The 17,609-nt window shown below is 47.0% G+C and overlaps 1 protein-coding gene across 6 annotated transcripts in view; it reads right to left on the bottom strand.

Annotated features, from left to right (window-relative positions):
- Positions 1-17,252, bottom strand: part of LOC108592918 (uncharacterized) — a 27,313-nt gene extending 10,061 nt beyond the window's left edge. Inside the window, exons 1-4 of one of the 6 annotated variants that reach the window (XR_008473446.2) lie at positions 16,358-16,482; positions 12,658-12,823; positions 6,861-6,982; positions 455-1,575 (exon numbers count right to left, since the gene is read on the bottom strand). Coding sequence is in view for 1 of the 6 variants with exons in the window: in XM_078343549.1 (XP_078199675.1) it covers positions 12,815-12,823; positions 16,860-17,183 (333 nt within the window). In the remaining 5 variants the exon portion in view is untranslated. Of the gene's footprint in view, positions 1-454; positions 1,576-1,636; positions 5,398-6,860; positions 6,983-12,657; positions 12,824-16,357; positions 16,483-16,859 lie in introns of those variants that run through there. The other 5 variants (XR_013524164.1, XM_078343549.1, XR_013524165.1 and 2 more) reach the window with 5 other exon arrangements.
- Positions 17,253-17,609: the final 357 nt, after the last annotated feature.

Below are 17,609 nucleotides of genomic sequence, written 5' to 3'. Positions count from 1 at the left end.
GCCATCAGCAAACTCTCAGTAAAGTAAATTTTATTTTATTTTGAGACAGGATCTCACTCTTACTCAGGCTAGAATGCCGTGGCATGATTGTGGCTCACTGTGGCCTTGACCTCCCAATGAGCCTTCTGCCTCAGCCCCTTGAGTAGCTGGGACTACAAGGGTGTGCCACCATGCCAGCTAATTTTTTTTTTTTGTAGCGACAGTTTCACTATGTTGCCCAGGCTGGTCTCAAACTCCTGGGCTCAAGCGATCCTCCTGCCTCAGTCTACCAAAGTGCTAGGATTATAGGTGTGAGCCCCTGTGCCCAATCTAAAGTAAGTTTCCAAGGAGGTGTTTTCAGGAAGAAGACAACTGCATGCAGAAGGAATGAATGATCGGAAATAAGGAAGTGAGCAAAGAAATTAAAACATCTGGCTAATCTAACAAACATTAATGGAACAGAAGACTAATAATACAATAATTATTCATTTATTTTAAAATTAATAATCATGCAGATATCTGGGCATTAACAAAACAAGGTGAAGCCAAATACTTGCTTTAACAATAAACTGGCTGGGTGCAGTGGCTCATGCCTGTAATTCCAGCACTTTGGGAGACCGAGGTGGGAGGATCACTTGAGCCCAGCAGTTCCAGACCAGCCTGGGCTACATGACAAGACCCCATCTCTACAAAAAAATTTAAAAATTAGCTGGGCATGGTGATGCGTCCCTGTAGTCCTAGCTACTTGGGAGGCTGCAGCATGAGAATCACTTGAGCCCAGGAGGCTGAGGCTTCAGTGAGCCAGGATTGTGCCACTGCACTCCAGCCTGGGAGACATAGTAACACCTTGTCTAAAAATAAATAAATAAATTAAATAATACAGAGAGGTTTTAATATAGCTTTCTCATTAATTGTTAATTTAAGCAGACAAAAATGAGGATTTTAAAGATTTAAATAATGTCAATGATAACCTTAATTTAATAGACACATCTATAGCATAATATATACATAAAATGTTGTACTCGGCCGGGTGCGGTGGCTCACGCCTGTAATCGCAGCACGTGGGAGGCCGAGGCGGGTGGATCAGAAGGTCAAGAGATCGAGATCATCCTGGTCAAAGTGGTGAAACCCTGTCTCTACTAAAAATACAAAAAAAAATTAGCTGGACATGGTGGCGCATGCCTGTAATCCCAGCTACTCAGGAGGCTGAGGCAGGAGAATTGCCTGAACCCAGGAGGCGGAGGTTGCGGTGAGCCGAGATCGTGCCATTGCACTCCAGCCTGGGTGACAAGAGCGAAACTCCATCTCAAAAAAAAAAAAAAAAGTTGTACTCAGCAATAATGACATTGGGCGCGGTGGCTTACGCCTGTAATCCCAGCAGTTAGGGAGGCCGAGGCGGGCAGATCAGCCAAGGTCAGGAGTTTGAGACCAGCCTGGCCACTATGGTGAAACCCTGTCTCTACTAAAAATATAAAATTAGCCAGGCATGGTGGCGGGTGCCTGTAATCTCAGCTACTCGGGAGGCTGAGGCATGAGTCACTTGAACCCGGGAGGCAGAAGTTGCAGTGAGTTGAGATTGTGCCGTTGCATTCCAGCCTAGACAAAAAGAGCAAAACTCCATCTTAAAAACGAAAACAGAAACAATAATAAATGTACATTTTCAAGCACAAATAGAACATTTATAGAAATTGACCATATTTCAAGTCTAATTTTAATACATTATAAAGAATTAGCATAATATAAACCTCATTCTCTGACAACATGTAGTAAAGGCAGAAATTTGTAACAAAGAGCTTGTAAATAATCCTGTCTGCTTTGATAAAAATTGAACCACTTCTAAATTCCTCGTGGATCAAAGAAAAAATAACAAAAATTAGAAATACCTAGAAGCAAATAATAATAAATATTATCATCAAAACGTGTAAGAGGTCTCCAGAGAGGGACGTCCCAGGATTGACTCCTCAAAGTGAAAGTCTCAGAGTCCAGGAGCTCAGTGGAGTGGCTCACAACAGCGAATCCCAACAGTAATTCCACCTCCAGTGGCTCCAATAGGCTCTCTCCCTATCCTTCCCCACAGTGGTACTTGCTGGGTCACAGCAGTCAGTCTGCTCCTTACTGGGGTGCTAATGATTGGCTTCAGAAAGGCGTCCAGAAATCCTGGACTGGCAGAACCTCAGTGTGGTTGTCGGTATGGAGCTTGGGCCTCAGGTTTGCAGTTGAACTTGTAGTTGCAACCTAATTTGACCAGGCTCTCGAGGCAGCCCTAATTAGACTCTTGAAGACTGATAGATAATAAGACAGAATGCCCTTCAGGTTACCTGGGAAACTAAGAGCCATCAGAAGGTTGCTTAGTGAAGCTGCAATCACAGCAGATGGAATTGAAGGCTCTTAAGGGGATTTTCTCAGGTCATAGAAAATTATTATGAGTGATTCTTGTTCCAAAGTATCGTCCCCCCTCTAGAGGGCAAAATTGCACATCCACCAAACTGAGACCCTCAGTGACTCCTTGCTCATCTCTAGCAGGTCCCTGAGTCCTGTCGCTCAGTCTCCTGGACCTACGCACCTGTTGTCACTACCAGTGTCTTGGCTCTGTGATCCGCTATGTGTGTCCAAATGTCAGTCCACAACTTGAGGAGTAGAGGATTTGTGACCTTATTCTTTTACAGATACAACTTGATTTCTATTTTGTGTCCTGTCCTGCTGGGCAACAGAAAGGTAATGACTCAACTATAAATCCCTCCAATATTTCCCCCATGTTGTCCCTAAATTCTGCAGTGGCTTTCGGAGTGCCACAGCATTGGAGATGGGGATAGGTTTTAGGCTCTCCACATCATCTTGACTACATGTGAGTATGGAACATTCTGGTTTCCTGCTGCCTCGGAGTCCCATGCAGCATCAAACACATTCGTTCCCCGCTCTGACACAGACGAGGCATGCTGCCCATGTGCCTGGACATGGGATGCACCAGAGCAGCCATCAGTTGGTCACTGCTCCCACTGCCTGGTGCTTTCCAATGGTCTCAATTCAGGCCATGGAGAAAATCTTTTACCATCAAATGCAAGCTGTCATTGAACTTAAGTCATAAAGGATGTATTGGGGGAAATTCTTGTTTGAAGAATAATTTCTTCTTCAGTTTGAAGAAGTCACTTTGGTTGTTCCTTTGCATAAACATGTCTCTGGGTCACTTCTGCTGACTCCAATCCCACCCAGTGCCTGCTGATTCTAGTTTCGTTTTCATGGGCTGATGTTATATTCAAGTGACCTATCTTCAGGTTCCAGGAGTATCACCATCCCAGAACAAAAGTTGGGGGGTCCTTGGAGAAACTGGAGGTAAGCACTTTTCTGTTTTAAAAATCTTGGGGCAAGATAAACCATAAAGCCCATCCCTCAGGCAGGAACCTACCTGCAGAGCAGCTAAGGTATCTAAGGACATTTGTCACCTAGCCCTGTGTTGGTGACTGGTTCTGAGTGTGCCTTCTTTCCTTGCTTATCCTTGTTTTTCAGCAGAGTTCCTATTGGAAATGTCAGCCTGTCTCCATGGTGCTAAGAAAAGTAAGGAAAGAAAGTTTTCTCCATAAGCACCAATGGGAATTCTATTAATATAAGATAGAAAACTAAATCAGAACCTCAAAATCAGACCCTCATTATGGAAAATTTCAAATGTAAACCAAAATAGTAGTGTGTTCTATCTAGATCCAGCAGTCCTCGTGGGTGAGACCTAATTTAATTAGATTTATTTTAAAATTTTAAATGCATATTTTAGGCTGGGCACAGTGGCTCATGCCTGTAATCTCAGAACTTTGGGAGGCCAAGGTGGGAGGATTGCTTGAAGCCAGGAGTTTCAAAACAAGACCCCAGTCTCTATAAAAAATTAATTTAAAAAAATTTAGCTAGGCATAGTGGCAGTAGCTGTAGTACCAGATACTGGGCAAGCTGAGGCAGAGGGTCCCTTGAGCCCAGGATTTTGAGGTGGCAGAGAGCCCCGATTGTGCTGTCACAGGATCCTTCACAGTGAGCCCTGATCCCGCTGTCACAGGATCCTTCGAAGTGAGCCCTGATCCCGCTGTCACAGGATCCTTCGCAGTGAGTCCCGATCCCGCTGTCACAGGATCCTTCGCAGTGAGCCCCGATCCCGCTGTCACAGGATCCTTCGAAGTGAGCCCCAATCGCGCTGTCACAGGATCCTTCACAGTGAGCCCCGATCATGCCGTCTGTCACAGGACCCTTCGAAGTGAGCCCTGATGGCACTGTCACTGGATCTTTCGCAGTGAGCCCTCATCACGCTGTCACAGGATCTTTCAGTGTTGACTTTGGTACTGCTTCACTGGTCAGAAACTTTTGGGGCCAGCAGCACCTCTGCTTGAGTTTTGCTTGTGCCTGCTGAGCTCATTCCACCCACTCAGCTCATGCTACCAGCCCAGATCCCCTGCCTCGCACTAGCACAGGTGCCAGCTCTGTGTGAGGCTGCAGCTGGACCAGAGGTACTGCAAGCAGCTTCCACTGCAGGCATCTGCAATGGGAGGAGGGGAATGCATTGGGCCCAAAAGCTCAGAGATGCCAGGAACCATAGAGCCCCAAAGGATGTTACAGTATGTCACAGTCCTGGCTTGGGGAGGCCCGAAGCTTTTCTCTCCTTCTCATCAACTGCAGCGTGGCAAGTGGAGTGGGGGTGTTTTGGAGGAGCATTTCAGCCTATTTGTGTCATAGCTCTTTTGGTCCCATTGCCCAGCTCTGGCCTATGGCTCCTGTGCTGGCCTGGCCCTGCCTCCTGTCGCTGCTGACAGTGGGTGGGAGGGCTATAGTGCTACAGCTCTGGCTTAGGGAATCCCAAGGTCTGGGCCTCCAAAGGGTTACCACTCTTCACTCCCACAGTCCGGAAGTGTATCATTGCCCACAGCTTGGTGAGCTGGCCAGGAAAGTGTTACAGCTCCTTTTGCTCCCACTGTGTGGTGGGTCCCAAGTTCTTGCCCTGTGTTCAGGAAGAATAAGGCTACTTGGACAACTGGAGGGTGAGCTAGAAAGAGATAAGATTTATTGGGCAACTAAACCGCTCTCAGCAGAGAGGAAACCCAAAGTAGGCGGCTCCTATCCACAGGCAGGTAATCCCAAGTGTGTGAGTCTGGCTGAGTCCAGGGATTTTTATGGGCTCCGAATGGAAGAAGTGCGTGCTGATTGGTCCATGGGTGGGCTTGGAAAAAGCACCACTTGACTGGCCAAAAGGCATCAAGGAAATTTTTTCACTTCGGGTAGCAGACTTCACTGGGAACTGGCAGCCTGGCCCCCAGGCTTCAGTCCATCTTGCCTTGAAGGTGGGGTTTCATCTGGGACCCATCCCTTCCTGTCTAGAAACCTGCCTGCCTCCTGCCGCCATCAGCACCATTGCACTCCAGCCTGGGCAACAGAGTGAGAGCCGCATCTCTTAAATATAAAAACCAATAAAAAATGTATGTTTTAAAAATAAATGCCAAATTCACAGAATTCACACAATACAATATTCCATAGGAATGAAAAGGTAAGCATGAAAATTCTCTCTCTTGTTTAGCCACCAAAACTCCACTCACCGGGGGAAGCCCACGTTTGGTGTTTCTTACATATTCTTCCATAGAGCATTTGTACGTGTGACTAGGGCATATTTTCTCCTGCCTTTTTTGTAAACACAAATGACAGCGTAGCATATGCATCCTGTTTTTTTCTACCTAATTTAATTTTGTAGTCTCCAGATTCCTTTAATGGTGTCATAGGGGTGAGTTTTCCAGCTGAAATTCGTAGTGACATTAATGGGAAGGGGAACATTACCACAAAACCCAATAGGAAAAAGGGAAGGAAACATGGGAATAGAGGGCACCCAGATTTGAACCAGGGACCACTTGGTCTGCAGCCAAATGATCTACCCCTCAGCTATGCCCGCTGGCCTAAGGGACCGTCCTCCTTAGCATATTTCACCTGTGTAGCCACAGCCAAGACACTACATTCACGATAATACCTAATGGTTTTGAACACTTATAATGTTCTAAATAAATTGTAAGAATGTCATATAGATAATTTTAAAAGTTATTTGTGGTAGTACTATCACCACTACCACTACCATCATCAATGACAGTGACATATGGAATTGAAGCAACTTGGGCCAAATCAATGTTAAGTGACAGAATCAAAACCACAATGAGACACCATCTCACACCAATCAGAATAGTTATTATTAAAAAGTCAAAGAATAACATGCTGGAGAGGTTGCAGAGAAAAGGAACCCTTGTACACTGTTAGTGGGAGTGTAAATTAGTTCGACCATTGTGGAATGAAGTATGGTGATTCCTCAAAGAGCCAAAGCAGAACGACCGCTTGATCCCATTACTGAGAGTAAAGTATTCTACCATAGAGACACATACATGCACACAAATGATGATTGTAGCACTGCTCACAATAGCAAAGACATGGAAACAACCTAAATGCCTATCAGTGATAGAGTGGATAAAGAAAATGTGGTACATACACACCATGGAATATTATGCAGCCATAAAAAGAATGATATGTCTTTTGCAGGAACATGGATGGAGCTGGAGGCATCATCCTTAGCAAGCTAAGTCAGGAACATTAAACAAATACTGCACGTTCTCACTTAAAGTAGGGGCTAAATGATAAGAACTTATGAATACAAAGAAGAAATAACAACAGACACTGGGGTCTACCTGAGGCGGAGAGGGTGGGAGGAGGGAGAGGAGCAGAAAAGATCACTACTGGGTACTGAGTTTAACATGGGGGTGATGCAGTAATACGTACAACAGACCCCTGTGAAGTGTGTTTGTGTATGTAACAAACCTTCACATGTACACCCAAACCTAAAATTAAAAAAAAAAAATCCTTGAAAAATAAAAAGAAATCACCTGTAGTCTCAGGTCCTCTGGAGACTGAGGTGGGAGGACTGCTTGAGTCCAGGTGGTCGAGGCTGCAGCGAACCATGATCATGCTGTGACGCTCCTGTCTAGGCAACAGAGCAAGACCCTGCCTGGAAAAAAAAAAAAGACCATGACTCCAAAGTTTTTATTTCCGCTCCAGAATCTCAATCTCACACCTCAGGAGGAGCAGGGAATACCCTGCTTTGACTTTCTTCTCCTTCCTGTGCACCTTCCCACCAGCCAGTGGAGATGAACCTTTCTGAGGAAAACATCCTGCAGAATAATGAGTCGGTAAGCTGGTGATTCATGAAGCTGAAGAACTACAAGGCCATCATTAAAAAGTGAACACAAATCTGTTATTGAGGACAATCCCCTTTCAGGTCTGTAGTCCCAGCATCTAATTAATGGAACTAAAGCTTTTGGAAGTTCATTCTTTTTTCTTATTTTTTTTGAGACGGAGTTTCACTCCTGTTTCCCAGGCTGGAGTGCAATGATGAGGCTCACCGCAACCTCTGCCTTCCAGATTCAAGCAATTCTCCTGCCTCGGCCTCCTGATTAGCTAGGATGACTGGCATGCACCACCACACCTGGCTAATTTGGTGTTTTGAGTAGAGATGGGGTTTCTCCATATTGGTCAGGCTGGTCTCGAACTCCCAACCTCAGATGATCCACTAACCTCACCCTCCCAAAGTGCTGGGATTACAGGCGTGAGACCCGTGCCCGGCCGGAAGTTCATTTTATAAAAGGTGAAACCGTTGGCATCATTGTGAATGCTGGTGTACTCGGTTTAAAAGTGCAGTATTGAAGGTAGAACTCTGTGCAGCAACAATACAAGGGTGCAATTTCGGGAGTACAGCGCTGTGATAAGAACAATGTTCTTTTAGTAAATGCTAAGACGATTCAGCAGGATGTAGTTGGAACCAGATGTGGTGTACACACAAGTCACAAATCCATCCAGACAGGCTGGGATCGTCTACCAATTCAGATAAAGCGTGAGGGTTTTTTTTTTTTTTTTTTTTTTACGTCATGTATATGAAAACAAACTAAATTATTTTGTGACAGAGCTGGTTTAGTATAATAAAATATTTTGTTATGGTAGTATGCACTTTCTACAAGCGTTTTTGAAAATTGCTAGTGAATAGAATAGCTATTCAGTATTTTGTCTACCAAAATACTAAAACTAAATACTAAAACAAAATTGTTAGTCAAAAAATAAAAATTTCCAAAAAGCATATAATTTAGCATCCCAGTGTCCTCTCCAGATCATCCATGCTTGAACAATACAGGTGGCTGGGAACCTGACTGTGGCTCCAGGAGTGCAGGTGCGTGAGATGGGCGGCACCACCAAAGCCAGGAAACCCGCGGGGCTTTACTACACCTTTCTCCAAGCCAAGAGCCCTGGCTGACCCCCGTGTGGGTCACAATAAATGTGGGATGGGAAACTCCATCAACCACTCTTTGGGAGTGTGAGGGTAAAGGAAGCCCCATATTACAGCTCCAGAAGGTCTGCAGGATGACCTCTAAAAGTCACAGTACAGGGGGCACCCGGATTTGAACCAGGGACCTCTTGATCTGCAGTTAAATGCTCTACCCCTGAGCTATACCCCCGCCCATTGGAGTGGAGCGTGATTCACACCTTTGTAGTCACCACATGCAGCCTGGCTACAGCGCTGCGGAGTCCAGACTTTGGGCGGTGCTTTTCACCGGCGCCCAGTTCCGGCCTTTGCGCTCTTCCCATCATACTCCAACGCACTTCCTTCCCCGAGTTCGGGAGATCGATTGCCTTGGTCACTGTCTTTGTCCACAGCAGAAGTTCAGGAACCCTCTCATTACCTAGACAAGAAAGCGCAGGCCACCCGGAGCCCCGCCGAGCTCTGGGGGTGCCAGCCCCGGCCCACCGCGTTTACTCCGTGGGCCGTCTTCACCTCGAACCTTTTCTTTATCCGTCCCTTTCGGGCGCTTTCCCTCTTTGCTTTCCTCATCTTTATTCTCCATCTCTGTCCTCTTCCCACGATCTCTGACGTCATCAGGGCCCTCCCCCACACCCATTCTCCTCTCCGCAAACCACGAAGACCTTCCAAGGCCTTTATCTGATGATGGTACATGGTCTTTTTCAACTAACTTCTTATCTGCGATGAAAGCAGAGGGCCTGGGGCAGTGAAGAAGAGGTAGACCATTTATTTGCTAAAATAAAATAGGAGAGGGAGGCCAAGAGAACCAAATAGTGACAGCAGCGGGAGAGAGCCTGCCCCACTAAACATCAGCGTCTGCCAGGACACAAGCAGGGGCTCGGCGCGGGGACCGAACACCTGGAACGCGGACCTGGGGGCACCCCACAGTGCGTGCACGAATTGAATGAAAGAGAAGCTCACGTTTACAGGGCAGCGATGTTCACAACGACTCCGTAAAGCAGGCGCTATGATTGCGGTCCCAACTTTACAGATGAGAAAGCGGAGGCACGGAGACGTTAAATAAGCTACCCAACGTCAAATGCTTGGTAAGTGGAAATGCAGGGTCAAGTGGTCTGGCGCCAAAGTCCGAACACTCAACCCACACGTCACAGATTCATAGGGGAAAGGAAGAGTTCTTTACAGACGTTCTACTGGGAGACCTAGTTGGCCATTTGGGAAAAATAAGTGGCAACTAAACTTCATGTTATAGACCAAAATAAAGTCCAGGTGGATTAAATTATTACATATAAAATATCAAACATAAATAAAAGCATAAGAAAGTATAAATTACATCTAACTGATGTCTGGACTTTCTAATACACACTGGAACAAATCCCAACAGAAAATACCAATAGATTCGGCTACATACCCTTAAAGGTTAGGTTCAGGTACATAAACAAAATGCAGAAAGTAAAAGGCTCCTCTTCAAAGTTCCCCTTCTTGTTAAAGAATAATAATAATAAATGTTACAAATAATAGTCTCTTTTAAAGACTAACTTTCTTCAAGGCCTTCAAGACTTTTTACTAGTAAGTCTTTGTTAAGCCCTATTCTATGTAACTGTTAGATATAAAAGAACAAGTACATTCTATGTTCTTGTACTTTAACCAAGATATTTATGTTATTACTTTTCTAAGTCCGTTCGCAAGCAGCTTCCTCTCCCTTCCTTATTTAAACTTCCTCTTTTCCTTTATTAGTCATTGCCTTTATCTATTCAGAAAAGTTTTAAGTTGTTAGCCAATCAAGTTTAGATTATGAGGTCCAGCTTCAACCAACAGAGGTCAGACACAGCAGTAGATCCAATTCATAAAGAATAAATATGTCTGCCGAGGCGGGCAGATCACCCGAGGTCAGGAGTTCGAGACCAGCCTGACCAGTATAGTGAAACCTCATCTTTACTAAAAATACAAAAAATTATTTGGGTGTGGTGGTGCATGCCTGTAATCTCAACTACTCAGGAGGCTGAGGCAGGAGAATCACTTGAACCCTCGAGGCAGAGTCTGCAGTAAGCCAAGATTTCGCCACTGCACTCCAGCCTGGGCAAGAAGAGCAAAACTCTGTCTCAAAAAAAATAAAATTAAATTAAAAATAAATATGCTTGCCTTTCTTTTGTTCATTGTGTTTTTGTGGCAAGATTGCTGACAGACAGCACCCTTTTTGCAGAAAGTAAAATTGCCTTGCTGAGAAACTTTTTGTCTGAATGCAGTACCTAGGAACAAGCATTCGATCTCCAACACAAAACCAAAAGGTTAACACCGAGTTGGGAAAATATTTATATCATGTATGACAGTCAAAATATTACAAATTAATGTCCGTCCCACATATATTAGCAAAGGCCATCAAAAGACAATTCACAAAAGGAAATAGTAGTTGGTAGACAAGGATAAATATTATCTCAGTAAGTCAAAATAAATCTTAGTAAAACCAAAGATGTACAAATGAAAACAAAGCCATTTAACATTTTTCCTGTATTGAAATGGACAAAAATTAAAATAGAATCCTCATACTGGCAAGGGTATGGTAAGACCAGTACTATTTTAGGCCTGCAAACTGGTACAATTTTTTATTTTTATTTTTATTTTTTTTTTGAGATGGTGTCTTGCTCTGTTGCCCACACTGGAGTGCAGCAAACTTGGCTCACTGCAACCTCCACCATCTGGGTTGCAGTGAGCTGAGATTCTCAGCCTCAGCCTCCCCAAGTAGCTAGGATTACAGGTGCTTGCTACCACATCTGGCGATTTTTTTGTATTTTAGTAGAAAAATTATTTCACCATGTTGGCCGGGCTGGTCTCCAACTCCTGACCTCAAGCAAACAATCCACCCATCTCAGCCTCCAAAAGTCCTGGGATTACAGGCCTGAGCCACCGCACCTGGCCTTGGTACAGTCTTTCTCGAGAGGAAATGCAGTATAAAATAAGAGAAAAGTTAAAACAATTCCCTTTGACCTAGTAGTAATTTTATTTTTATGAACCCAGCCCAATATATGAAATATGGACAACGTTGGCTCAAAGATATTTAAGTGCTCTTAAGTGTTATTTAAAAATTTAAGCAAATAGATAGCAGGACGCAGTGGCTCACACCTGTAATCCCAGCACTTTGGGAGGCTGAGGGGGGTAGATCACCTAAGGTCAGGAATTTGAGACCAGCCTGACCAATATGTTGAATCCCTGTCTCTACTAAAAATACAAAAATTAGCTGGCCTGTGGTGGTGTGTGCCTGTAATCCCAGCTACTCAGGAGGCTGAGGCAGGAGAATCGCTTGAACCCAGGAGGTGGAGGTTGCAGTGAGCCAAGATCACACCACAGCACTGTAGCCTGGGCCAGAGTGAGACCCTGTCTAAAAAAAAAAAAGAAAGAAAAAAAAATGAAATGCCTAATATTAAAGAGGTAGTTCAGAAACTATGGCATATCTGCATGATAGAAAACGATGCAGCTCTTTAAAATGTTTGATATAACTCACAAGAAAATGTGAATTACACGTTAAGTCAGTGATTCTGAATTCTGACTCTACCTAAGAATTGCCTGGGGAGTTGTAAAACTACTAATGCAGGTAGGAGGGGGCAGGTCAGGTGAATCAGAATATCTAGGGTGATATCAGATACTGAGAGCTTGCACTGTCAGGGGATTCCTGTGTGCAGCCATGGTTGGGAATCACGATGTTAAATGAGAGGGGGAATTATCTCAAAGGTAAAAATAAATAGAGTCAACCAAACAAAAAGCCAAACGGAAATATTTTGAACAAATAAGAGTTCTATGGTGAGATTGTTGGTGACTACTTCTTCTTTATACTTTTTTGTATTTTCAGTAATTGTTCTATTTTCCGAAACCACTACAAAATTATTATTGTTATTATTATTTGAGACAGATTCTCGCTCTGCTGCCAGGCTGGAGTGCAGTGGCGCAATCTCAGCTCACTGCAATCTCCCCCTCCTGGGTTCAAGTGATTCTCCTGCCTCAACCTCCCGAGTAGCTGGGATTACAGGTGTGTGCCACCATGTCCAGCTAATTTTTTCAAAATTTATTTTTAGTAGAGATGGGGTTTCTCCATGTTGGCCAGGATGGTCTCAATCACCTGACCTCATGACCTACCTGTCTTGGTCTCCCAAAGTGCTGAGCCACTGCACCCAGCTGAAATTATTTTTTAAGTTTAAGAGCCCCCAGAAGCACCTCAATTCAAACTGGAAGCTCTTAATCGATAGTTAAATGTCATATATAGGTCCATAGCCCCTTCTTGTGCCCTCCCTCCCATTCAAGCCACTCCTAGGACTCAGTCAAATAAGGATCAGCACATGGAACAGGCGCAGGTCCTTTCCATGGCCTTCCAGGAAGCCACCTACCTGTCAGTTTCCTGGATCATCCACCCCAGTGCATCTCAGTTCCATGAGGATGCCCTTCACTTGCACGGTTTGTTCCAGGGCACCCATGTGAAGACTAAAACATGGATACGGAGGTTATGGGTGATTTTAGAATGTTTTTCTTTATATTCCTCTATATTCACATTTTCTGCAATAAAATGTATCAGTTTGAAAATCAGAAAAACCCATATTACAAATGTAAGCATATCTCTTCTAGTAATTACAAGCAATATCATTTCCTTTTGACATAATTAATACATAATTGCTTAATTAAGACAAAAAAACGAATCCCAAGGAATGCTAATTTGGGAAATAAGTGCTTTATAATTTACACACAATGTACTCAGTCAAGTTGTTTTTTTTTTTTTTTTTTTTGAACCAAGGCTTGCTCTGTTGCTCAGGAGGGCAGTGGCACAAACATGGCTCACCGTAACCTCAAACTCCTGCCCTTAAGCGATCCTCCTATCTCAGCCTCCCAAGTAGCTAGGACTAATTTTTTGTTTTGTTTTGTTTTTTAGAGACAAGGTCTTGCTCTGTTGACCAGGCTGGTCTTGAACTCCTGGGCTCAAGCAGTCCTCCTGCCTCAGTATCCTAAAGTACTAGAATTACAAGTATGAGCCACCATGCCTAGCCTCATTTATGCTTTTATAGGAATATTTCCATTTTGCATAGGAGGACACAGCCTCAGAAAATTTCCAAGGAATTCAATTACAAGACCTCTCTGTCCAAGTCCAGGGCTTTTCCCACAATACTGCACTTCTTCCATCTTTTATAGTAACGGTTGGATAACTGGAGGAACAGAGAGTTATCACTGGGATCTGACAATTACCACCTCATTCCCAGTCCTGCCTTCTCCATGTGAGGATGGGTGAATCTGAGCTAGGAATAGTGGCTCACGTGTGCTAAGTGTTTATGTTGAGGCTCATATACACTATCCCACAGAATCCTCATAACTCTCTGAGGCAGGTGCAATTGTTATACCCTAGGAAGTAATTAAGATTGGCTCCATTTTATACCTGAAGAAACAGATTCAGGGGGACTAAGTGACTCATCCAGTCATTCAACAAATACACTATGTTCCAGGGTCTAGTCTACACACTGAGGACTCAGGAGTGAATGAGGCAAAGTATCAAGGCCCTGCATCCAAGGGGCTACATTCCCAGAGGTGCAGGGTGACAGTCAAGCAAAATAAGGAATGAATGAAATCATCACAGATATTAAAAACACTACAGGAAAATAAAGCAGGGTATTCTGATGGAAGACAGGAGGGATGGTCAGGAAACAATGATTGGAGTGGAAATCTGAATGGTAAGAAACCAGTGAATAAAAATCTGGATGCCTGTGGGTGCTCACACCTGCAATCCCAGCCCTGTGGGAGGCTGAGGTGGGCAGATCACTTGAGCACAGGAGTTCAAAATCAGCCTGGGTAACGTGACGAAACCTCATCTGTACAAAAGATTAAAAAAAAAATTATCCAGGCATGGTGTCATGCACCTATAGTCTCAGCTACTGTGGAGGCTGAAGCTGGAGGATCAGTTGAGCCTGGGGAGTTGAGGCTGCGGTGAGCTATGATCGTGCCACTACACTTCATTCTAGGTGACAGAATCAGATCCTGTTTCAAAAAATAAGGAGATAAAAATAACTAAAATTCTGGATGCAGAGGATCTCAGGCCTTGGATAGAATGACCCACTTGGAGTAGCTTAGCAGGATGAAGCAAGAACAAGGCCAGCAGAGGGGGCAGAGCAGGACAGCGATTCCACTTGGAGGTGAGGGAGGTGGGGTAGGGTCAGGTCATGGAGGGCCCCATGAGCCGGGTCAGGAGATGGCATTTGTTTCCTGTGCCATCTCGGGGAGAGTGGAGTCTGAATTTGGATCTCCCTCCCACGGGCAGGGGCACGTCTCTGAGAACTTCATGAGAGACTCTGTAGTGGGCTTGGTACAGGTCTTCGTCATCGCGGGTCTGTCCTGTGGACACGGGCTTCCTGGGTCAGTTTGTAAGCCCCTTTGGCCATGCATTTAAGGTTATTGTTCATCCAGTCGACCTGGTTTCTGCCCTTGAGGAGCACAGATGAGTGGAGGAGGCACACATGAACATCCATGGTCGCGCGGTGTCACTTGAATGATAACGTCTTAAGTGCTGTGAGCCCAGAAAGGGAAGCGGAGAGTAGGCAGCACAGTTACCCTAAGCTGGAGTGTTCCAGAAGGCTTAGTTACCCTGAGCTGGGGAGTTCCAGAGGCCTTAGTTACCCTAAGCTGGGGAGTTCCAGAGGCCTTAGTTACCCTAAGCTGGGGAGTTCCAGAGGGACTCTGAGGGAGTGATGTTCCCACAGCACCGCGCAGGAGGAAGGAAAGTTAGCTGGGAGATGAGTGGCACGGGAAGCTGGACAGCATGGGTGAAGCCTGAGGCAGTGAGTGCCAAGAGCAGAGAGTTCAGGGTGCTGGAGTCTGGGAGGCAGCCTGTGTGGACTGAGTAGGGTCTCCCCAAAGTTCATGTCCTTCCAAGAACCTCAGAAGGTGATCTTATTTGGAAATAGGGTCATCGCATTAAAACGAGGTCATCCTGGAGCAGGCTGGGCCGTCGGTCCAATATGACTGCTAACCCTCATCAGAAGAGAAGAGACACAGGGAGCAGGCCAAGTGATGCAGCCACGCTGCATCCACTGTGAAGCCAGGAGAGGGGCATGGGACAGTGGCTTGGGACGAGTGTCCCTCAGAGCCTCCGCTAAGAACTGAGCCAGACCACACCTTGATCTTGGCCCTCTGGCCTCCAGAACTGTGAGAATCCATTTCTGTTGTTTAAAGCCACCCAGTCTGTGGCTCTTTGTTCCAGGAACCCAGGACAGGGCCAAAAGGCAGTCTGAGGAGATTTTGGACTTTAAGAGCAGTGGGGAACCGCCCAAGCAAGAGAAGACCATGATCAAATTTACTTTTTCAAAATATCCCCAGGCTGCCAAGTGCTCCCACAGCCCTCCAACCTGTTAGGAGTGAGGCCCCACAATAGGGCACGCAGCACGCACACGGAGGCACGCGACCCTCAAATGCACCCGAGCTTGCAGCCTTCCCGCCGGCCCACGGAGCGGGGCCTCCCTGCCTGCTCCCCACACAGAACCAGGGAGACGGCCGACCTTCGAGAGAATCGTCTGGCCCCGTTGCCCCCAACGCCTTAGAAAACGCCCGTGCCCTTGAGCCAGGCAGTTCCGCTCTAGGAGGTTAGTCTTTACACGGCATTTGTTTGTTTCCTTTATTCGGGGGCCACCGCAGGCGGGGCTAAAGAATTTAGTCTTCGGAAATATCTAGGCAGACATTTGAAAATATAACAAGGAAAAAACTATCATCAGAGGGCGCCTCCAGGCCCATATCCGCATCAGGAGCTGGGCCTGGGCCTCGGCTTCCTCATCTGCGCAGCGAGGAAAGTGGGTGGAATGCATGCTGCCCGGGAAGGAGCCTCACCAACCCTGAAGCTCGGGGTCAGTTCTCGGAGTCCTCTCTCCTTCTGGGACCCCACGGCCCTCCGGGCCTTCTGCGCTCTCCCGTGCCCTGGGCTGCGCCTTCGGGGTGGAACAGGTCTCATTTTTCCTGTGCTCTCAGATACCTGCGGCCGCACCTTTGTTTGCACCAACTGTGTTTGCACGGAGCTTGCCGGGCCTTGAGCCGGCTGGCCTGAGAGGGCAAGAAACCAACCTGAGAGCTGCTCCCGCTAACCAGGGCTGGCTCGGGGATGCCGCCGGGAGGCTCCTGCACTGCGGCGGAGGAAGGGCGGGGCTGGGGCGAGCGGGTCCATGGCGCTAGGCAGCCCCCACGCCACCACCGAGAAGCCCGCGCGCGTTCCTAGAGCGGCCGCCAGCGGCCAGGTGCGGGCGCCGCGGCCTCCGGGGCCTCCCCGGCTCTGGCCGGCAGGGGGCAGCGCGCGGTCTATCGCGGCCCGACGTGGCGTAGGCCGGGGAGGCAGCCGGTGGGTCGCCGGCGCGCCCTGCTGGGCACCCAGCCGCGCACTCCCAGTCTCCTGAGACGGGGATAAAACGCCCAGGCAGAGCAACGTCTAAAGGTCAAGCCATCAGAATTAATTTAATCGACAAAATGTGTATATTTAAAATATGGATAGAGACCCATAAATGTATCTTTAAAATAAAAATATAACAGTTTGTGTTAAGTCCTTGCCCCATTCGCTCGCAGTGATACTCACGGCACAGTGAGACGGACACGGTTGTGCCCCAGCCCACAGGCGCCGAATGGGGGGGCGCAGGATTTCAGGGGCTCGCGTAGGGCCTCTCCGGCGGCAGCGATGGAGCCGCGAGGCTGGCGGGGAGACCAAGGACAGGACTCGCTGAGCTCTGGGCGAGCCGGGGGTACTCGAGGGGACCTGGACACGGCTGAAGGCCTGGCTCGGGGGGGAGGGCCCCTTCCCGGGTCCTCTAGGCCCCGGCGTGCCGCTGCCGTAGGGGAGCAGGAAGGCACGGGAACGCGAGGAAGCCCGGGGTCGCCGCGCGCGGGCGCGTCTGGCGTTCATACCCAGCCAGGAAGGGCGGGCGGGCCTGGGGCGCCACGCGGCGTGCCCGGCGCTGTTCCCCGCAGTCCCGCTCGCGGCGGGTCCCTGGACTCCTTATCAGGCAGTTGGGTGACCTTGCTGCAAAGCAGGGCCGCGGAGGAGGATTTCTGCCTCACAGCAGCCACTTGCAACGGATCTGGCAGTGATCCGGGGACTCTACCGAATATTGGGGCTGAAATATCAGAAGGAATTGTAAAATCAATTTCTAAGTGACAGCTTTTAAAGGTGGTGGATCCGTTTTAACGAGGAAAAATCATCTCCATCCTAGCTGGGCAGAGATTTGGGATTGTGCCCGTGTTTCTTCCCGCACATCGTCACCTGTGGCTTGTTCATCCGTTCATTTCGCTTTCACTGAGAACCTCTTGTGCCCCAGACTCTGGAGCAAGC

Source organism: Callithrix jacchus, chromosome 11, assembly GCF_049354715.1.
Source record: "Callithrix jacchus isolate 240 chromosome 11, calJac240_pri, whole genome shotgun sequence".
Taxonomy (NCBI): domain Eukaryota; kingdom Metazoa; phylum Chordata; class Mammalia; order Primates; family Cebidae; genus Callithrix; species Callithrix jacchus.
The sequence above is the reverse complement of the archived record's forward strand: the minus strand, read 5'-3'. Positions and strand labels throughout refer to the sequence as shown.